Consider the following 8,271-nt stretch of genomic DNA (forward strand, 5'->3'; position numbering starts at 1 on the left):
GGTCTTGGTATGTTTGCTGATTATGAGTATTTTCTTTTTTAAGGAGTATGATGTGGCACTTTCACATCCTAAGTTTAATTCTTTATTTTTTATTACTTTTACAAGACTTATTGGATGACTTACATATATATATTTATCTTAAATGTATTATTTTTATCACATATTTTAGTTCCAACTCTTTGGTTGAATATACAACTAATATTATGTATTCACTAATTTTGAGTTCTCGTGTTAATTAAATAAGAATGTTTTAACATAAGAAATGTATAGAAATTTTCAATATTATTTGTAAATAGGGGTGGGTAGATACCTATTACCATACCAAAATCAAAATAATTATACCGCGGTTTTGATATTATGGTATTTGATACGGTATTTGGTATGCATTTAAATTTTTTTGGCATTCGGTATGGTATTCGGTATTTATAAAGAAAATACTGAAATAACGAATACCATACCGAAGTATAGTTACATATACAGTTCATAAAAATTAGTATTATTATACTAACAAATATATAAACTAGTACTATTACAAAACTAAAATTATTCAAATGTTGAAACTTTGACTACTCTATCTTGATTGAAGTATTTTTTTTGTAATTGATTTACGTAATATGGGAATTACTTGTACTTTCTTTTGAATATTGTTATATGTGTGAGTTGTTAGTACGATATAATTGAGACGTTTCTTGAATAGCCAAACGTCATAATTCTCTACGATATGAATATGTAAGTTGAAGTGGATCAAATGATTACTGATTTACCGTAGTAACGCAAAATACCAAAATCGAATTTAAACCGAACCATACCGAATTAATTTGATATATATGGTAATGGTATAGTATTTTTAGAAACCGATAATCGAAATTACCATACTAAAGCTTCAAATACCGTATCAGGCCCACCCCTAGTTGTAAATTTCGATTGTTTATAGCTAGTTTCAAAAGGATGTTCAAATGATATACATCCTCGCTATATTCTCAATTAGTAATTATGCAATAATATATATATAGGCTCGTTTTTTGAGTTACTATCAATCTTCATATTTCTATAGATGACTTAAACTTTTATCCTTGCTAGAAATTTAGATTATTTGTAATTCAAGGGGGAAAAATACCTTCAATCTCTAACGTAGGTGCCAAAAAGGAATGAGAATTAGGAGCCCAAAAAAGAACATAACCTTCAATGCCATAAACAGAATAAAACCATGCATATTGTGGTCCTAATTATATGACTTTGGTACAATGTCCTTCGAATGTGGATTCACGTAGAACATCGCGCCACCATACAAAGATGGTATATAGAACAAACCTGGATCATTCACGGAGTTTAAAGGTAAATCATTTTGTTTCTCTCCTAATTAACTATATAAGATTTCCTACAAATTGAAAAAGCAATTAAATTCAAATTTGGTTTGGATAAATCAACTAATGTATGTAGAAAATAATAAAAAATCATAATTAAGTGATGATATATTAAAGAAAAAGTTAATTCACACGCTTAATTAATTAAAATTGATGTACTCTAACATGTATTTGTCCTCTTTGAAAGATTATTCACAATATTAGTGACTTTTTAATTATCATTCTTGGGATTTAAATAAATTGTTTAGGGTGTAGGGTTTAAATGAATTTGTCGTTGAACTTTGCAAATGATCCGTATTGGTCTTTGAACTTTATGGAATGGCCAAAATATAACATAAGATAAAATTTTCTCTAAATCGTATTGTTCGGGGGAAATTTTTGACCTTTGTCCTATAAAGAATGATGGATAATTTTAAAAAATTTAGGTTTCCAACATTAGGTGTAAATGTCGATAATTAGTGACTAATAATATGACATTTAAAACAATTGTCATAATGTATTCGACATTTATATCAAATGTCACTATTTAACGACATTTTCGCCAAATGTTGTTAAAAACAACAACATTTTGCAACAAATGTCATAATATTATTCGACATTTGTATCAAATGTCATTGTTTTAATGACATTTTAGCTAACTGTCGTTAAAAATAATGACATTTTTAAACAAATGTCGTTATTTTAGCGACACTTGGGACTAAATGTCGTTGTTTTAATGACATTTTGCCCCAGATGTCATTCTTCTTATGACATTTGGCATCAAATGTCGTTCTTTTTACGACATTTGTTCATAAATGTCAAAAAACTCCTTATTTCCCGACATTTATTTGAAATGTCACCAAATAAATGTCGTCGTATCTCTACTTTCTTGTAGTGACTACTCCGTAAATATTTACCCGCACCAGGTGTTAGACACCAAATCATATAAGCTGACTAAAGTTAGGTAATTTAATGAAGTAAGAATGCATGTAACTTGATCATGGGATGTGTGTGTATATATATTCGAATATAACCAAATAATTGCGTTGCCTAGCAAGCTAGACTTTCCCATTGGTATGAAAACATGAGGCCATGGATGCCTTTTCCTGTACTGCCTTGCAAGATCACTCCACCACCAAAATTTGTTCCGGGAAAGTTATCGACTTCTTATGTAAAACTTGTCGAGTTAATATCCCCTCCGGTTCAATTTATGTGAACCTATTCGGAATACGAGGGTCAAACTTTATAACTTTGACCATAAATAATGACATAGATTTTTAAGTTTATAAAAATAAAATTATATATTTAGAAACTGCATAACAAGTACTATAATTCATCATAATTTATAATTCAAATAATTTAGTAAAAATATAAAGAAAACGTGGTCAAAGAATCGCCTCAAAATTTCTAAATAGTAATAGGTCACGAAATCAAAACATAGGGAGTATCTTTTAGGAGTTCCTTATCAAAAAGTTGCACATTCACAAAAAAATTGATTTTTTTTTTTTTTTTACAACTAGTAAAACACATTATTTTGCACGAACTGTTCCTCGAAAGTATCCCTAAAGACTTTCTCAATACATTGTTCTAACTCCCAGCCAAACGTCTAGCAACTGGAGAACAGACACTTAACTTCGACTTTCTTTGAAAACTTCAACTTTGTCCTTTCTTTCTACATTATTGTTTGGACTTCTATTAGTCAAGGTCTATATTGATCGAATTCTGTAGAATCCCCTCATTCGGAGGATATATATCTAGAGCCACCCTTTCTAAAGAGCTGCAGAGAATATCTTTGCAAGGCGGTGACTTGCACAAGCACAACTCGTTTCCCAACTCTAAAACTACTTGCCCAGAGTTTTTCAAATGCAGTCTCCAAAATGCCACTTGCTTATATTCTTGATTCAATTAGTCTCCATCATTAGTTTTTACCACTACATAATCCCAATAAGAGGTGAAGATGAAACTGGTGTAGCAAAAATGGATGTGGGCATAATTCTCGATATGGAAACAGATGTGGGAAAAGTAATGCACACATGTATCTTACTAGCACTTGAAGATTACCACGCCGCCGCTAGTCGCAGTGCCGTAAGGATAGTCCACCATTTGAGGGATTCCAAGAAAGATGATGTTGAAGCAGCATCCGCTGGTAAATTCAACAGCATATATATTAGCTCATTGATTTACTTCTGCTAAACTAGAATATCTTACTCTCTTTGCTTCACGAGTCAGATATACTCTGGTAGCTAGTTATTCATGCCTTATTTGCACAAGATGTCCTCTTTTTTCAAAATTTTCTTTTGTTTCCCTTTGGTTTTCCAATTGGGATACTTGGATAAATATACCCTCAGCCATATAATTTACCAAACAAGGCCAAAGTATACACTGCCTATACACTTCTTATATGTATGCATAGGTATATAGTTGTGTATATTATAAATATAGGATGTATAGCATATTTATATTTAGTATAAACGATACACTACCTATACGCTGTGTACACATTTTGTAAACTAGATTGCCGAATGGTATTTGATTGTAATTTTCCCTTTCCTGTTTTGGAAAGAATGTTCAGAAAATTTCTTATATTCTGATTGTGCATCTGCAGCCATATCCTTGCTAAAGGATGTCCAAGTACAAGCTATCTTTGGACCACAAATGTCTACACAAACTGATTTTGTGATTGACATAGGGAGAAGAGTAAGAGTCCCTATCATTTCTCCAGCAACAAGTCCTTCACTTACAGTCAAGGAAAACCCCTACTTCATCAGAGGAGCACTTCCTTCTTCCAGCCAGACTAAGGCCATTGCAGCAATTGTTAAGAACTTTAATTGGAGGGAGATTGTAGTCATTTATGAGGATAGTCCCTATGGAACCGGGATAGTTCCACATTTGACTGATGCCTTACTGGAAATCAGCACTTTAGTCTCCTATAGAAGTGTTATTTCTCCTTCAGCCAATGATGATCAAATCCTCAGCGAGCTATACAAGTTGAATACAATGCAGACCAGGGTCTTCGTTGTGCACTTGCGACCATTACTTGCCAGACGCTTTTTCCTCGAGGCAAAAAAAGCCGGGATGATGAGCGATGGATATGCATGGATCATCACGGATCTGCTAACGAGTCTTCTGGACTCGGTAGATCATTCAGTGATTGAGTCATCAATGCAAGGTGTTCTTGGCATAAAGCCTTATGTTCCAAGAACCAATGAGCTTATCAATTTCACCAAGAGATGGAGAAGGAGATTTCGTCAAGAGTATCCGGACATGGACACAGTAGAACTCAATGTTTTTGGGCTGTGGGCATATGATGGAGTCAAAGCATTATCAAAAGCAGTAGAAAAGGTGGGTGGCACTTCCATCCCAAAATTCAAGAAAGCAAACACTAGAAAGAATTTAACGGACTTGGATGCACTTGGAACCTCAGAGTTGGGATCTCTGCTCATTCACTCTATGCAAAACATAACGCTAAAGAAAGGTCTGAGTGGTGATTTCCGCATCGTTGATGGAGAATTGCAGCCTTCCCCATATCAAATTGTGAATATAATCGGGAAAATAGACAGAACAGTTGGATTCTGGACAGAGAAAGATGGAATTTCATGTAAACTGAAGATGATTGGTAAAACAGCTGCTAAGTGCAATAATAAGCAGCTAGGAGCCATAATTTGGCCCGGTGAATCTACTATTGTTCCGAGAGGCTGGGAAATACCCACAAGTGGGAAGAAGTTAAAGGTTGGAGTTCCCGTCAAAAGAGGGCTGGACGAATTCATTAAAGTGGAAATAGATTCGAAAACACAAGCAGTCACTGCAACTGGTTTAAGTGCAGATGTCTTCAAAGAAGTCATCCTATCTTTGCCGTATGCTCTCCCTTACGAATTTATTCCATTTCAAATACCAAATAGCCCAAATTCTTCTGGCTATGATCATCTTGTTCACAAGGTCTCTTCTAAGGTAATACCAAATCCTTATGTAAATTGACCTGTTTGACTGAATACCTTACATGCTCTTTTCAAGACTTTCTTATCTACTTTCTGCTTTTGTGTTGGCTGAGGAAGACCAACCATAAATACTGCAATAATCACTGTTTGCCTTGAACAGGAATATGATGCAATTGTAGGTGATGTGACCATTTTAGCGTGCCGATCCGAGTATGTGGATTTCACATTACCTTTTACAGAGTCGGGTATTTCAGCAGTTGTGCCAGTAAAAGATGATGACAGGAAGAATACATGGATTTTCTTGAAACCTCTAAAAAGCGAGCTTTGGATAACAACTGGAGCATTCTTCGTCTTCATTGGTTTTGTTGTTTGGGTGCTCGAACATCGCGTAAACAAAGAGTTTCGAGGACCCAAACGCAAGCAGGTTGGGATGATATTCTGGTTTTCCTTCTCAACTTGCGTATTTGCCCATAGTAAGTCTCTAACTCAAAAGCAAATTATATACGAAAGCTTTAGGATTTCTTTTTGATAAGGAAAAATCAGTTTTGCAATAGTATATCAGCCACAACAGGATAGTCTTCACATGTTAAATACAACAAAAGATTTGAAAGACATGGTGGCTATACAAATATAGCTTAGGTTCAAAGCTTTAGGATTTCTTCTCGTTTCTCAAATCATATATATGGCTGGTTGTTGCAGGAGAGAAGATAACAAGTAACTTCACAAGATTTGTGATGATTGTGTGGGTTTTTGTGGTTCTGGTGCTGACATCAAGTTATACAGCCAGCTTAACATCTATGTTAACAGTGCAACAGCTCCGGCCTACTATAACAGACCTCAATGATCTCATTAAGAATGGAGAATATGTTGGGTATCAAGAAGGTTCCTTTGTCAAAGACGTCTTGAAGCACATGAAATTTGACCGCTCCAAGTTAAGAAGTTATAGCACATTGGAAGAGTATAATGATGCGCTCTCAAGAGGAAGTAAAAATGGAGGTGTTGGTGCAATTATTGATGAACTACCTTATATCAGGCTCTTCCTCAACAAGTACTGCAGGAAGTATATTATGGTTGGTCAGACTTACAAGACTGCTGGTTTTGGATTCGTAAGATTTTCTGCATCTTCTAATCGGAAAGGTTCCATAACTGAATCTATTTTACTCACTCTAATTCATTTTTTCTCCACAATTTCTTGCAGGTATTTCCAAAAGGGTCACCTTTGGTACCTGACATCTCAAGAGCTGTCTTGAGGGTGATGGAGGGAGAGTTTATGAATAATGTAATACGGAAATACTTTGGGAATGAAACAGATTGTCCACGTAAAGATGGAATAACATCTGATAGTCTCACGCTAGATAGTTTCAAGGGCCTTTTCCTCATAGCTGGTGTATCAGCAGGCTCCGCTCTTCTTCTATTCTTCCTCATCTTCCTTTATCAGAATAGAGAAATCTTAGCCACTGATGATTCGATAGGGAAAAAGCTTTCTGCAATAGCAAAAGCCTTTGATGAAGAGAAAGATGACTCTAATTCTAAGTCAGAAAAGCCATCTGAAGGTAATGAAGTCCAAATGGCTGCACTATTCCCAGCAAGTGAAGCTTCCCCTGAAATTTTGCCTGACCTTCCTTTGCAAAGCCAAGAAATCAGAATTTCCCACGGCCTAGGAGCATCCCCTGCTGCTGAAGGGTTCTCTACAACAGAACCTGGAACTCCATTTTATGAAACCATTACAGGGACAATTGAAAGATTGAATTGGGCCCGACAAGAGATTGTATAGAGATGAGCTAACTTTAGGGTTAGTCCAGATTACATTATAACTTTGTCGCTCTTGGCAAGAATATTAGCATCAAGAGGCGGCTCCGGGATATAATTTGATGGATTTAACCCTTACTTTGTCTTCTTGTTTCTTTTTCAATTTTTATTTTTACTTTGTTTTTGTCATCATTACTTAGAGAAAGCGCTATAAATAAATTTTTTATCTACAGTAGGCCTAAAGTTCATTCCCTTTAACTATACACTTATCAATTTTAGTCCTTTAATTATCCAAAAATCCATCAAATTTGGTCTCCGCTATTTTTTTATACAAATAGCGCATAAACTCATAAACCGTCATAGATTAATTGGGCAACTCATTCCTCATACCTATTTCTCCCTCGCTTCTTTTCTCCCTCAAGTTCCTTTTGTTAAAAAAAAAAAAAAAAAAAAAAGATTCGATTCTGCATTACTGGTATTGCCTTTAGCCCTAAAATTAAAAGACAAACTAAAAAGTAATAAATTCTTCGTAATCATTCTTCTCAAACACTAAAACTGTAAAAAACTGACGAAAACCTGGCGAAAAAAAAATCTAATTCCATCAACGAATTCACGGTTTTTTCAATAATTGTTTAAAATATTTTTTTAAGAAACCAACTTACGGAATGGTTATTTTTTTTTGCACAAAAATGCGCTTAAAAATATATAATTATTTTTATATCATTTTCTAAAAAACCGATGGAGTCTCAACGGTTTTTTTCCGTCTGCTTTTAGAGCAAAAAAACAAAAGATAAATTAAATCAATATAAGTATATGAACAAAAAATCAAAGTGGTCTAGTGGTAAAGCCCTTTAATGCCAAGGAACACACCGGTTCGACCCAAGTTCCTACATTTCATTCTTCAATTAAAAAAAAAAACGACGGAGATCGTTGGTTTTTTTTTTTTTAATATTTTTTTTTTAACAAAACCAGTCTGACTGGCTTGCTTCTTGTCTGCTTGCTTTAATCGTATGGTCCGTCGGTTATGAAACGCGAGAGAGAACTTGAAAAAAGTTGAGGTTAAAGAATGAATTTCTGAGGAAAAAGAAGTGCGGAGAGAAATATGTGTCCTATGAATTTTTTATTTAACGATTAATCTCAATGTATGTTTATGAGTTTGTACGTTGTTTGTATAAAAATAGATGGAGATCAAATTTGATAAAATTTTTATAGTTAAAAAGGGTTAAAACCGTAAATGTATAGTT

The 8,271-nt window shown here is 34.3% G+C and overlaps 1 protein-coding gene across 1 annotated transcript in view; it reads left to right on the forward strand.

Annotated features, from left to right (window-relative positions):
* Positions 1-2,867: 2,867 nt before the first annotated feature.
* Positions 2,868-8,271, forward strand: part of LOC132052151 (glutamate receptor 2.9-like) — an 11,435-nt gene continuing 6,031 nt past the window's right edge. The window contains exons 1-5 of the mRNA XM_059443531.1: positions 2,868-3,489; positions 3,949-5,291; positions 5,439-5,751; positions 5,978-6,384; positions 6,477-7,074. Of these exons, the coding sequence (XP_059299514.1) occupies positions 3,207-3,489; positions 3,949-5,291; positions 5,439-5,751; positions 5,978-6,384; positions 6,477-7,052 (2,922 nt within the window). The 5' untranslated portion in view covers positions 2,868-3,206 and the 3' untranslated portion in view covers positions 7,053-7,074. The remainder of the gene's footprint in view (positions 3,490-3,948; positions 5,292-5,438; positions 5,752-5,977; positions 6,385-6,476; positions 7,075-8,271) is intronic.

The sequence above is a fragment of the Lycium ferocissimum genome, chromosome 4 (genome assembly GCF_029784015.1).
Source record: "Lycium ferocissimum isolate CSIRO_LF1 chromosome 4, AGI_CSIRO_Lferr_CH_V1, whole genome shotgun sequence".
NCBI lineage: Eukaryota > Viridiplantae > Streptophyta > Magnoliopsida > Solanales > Solanaceae > Lycium > Lycium ferocissimum.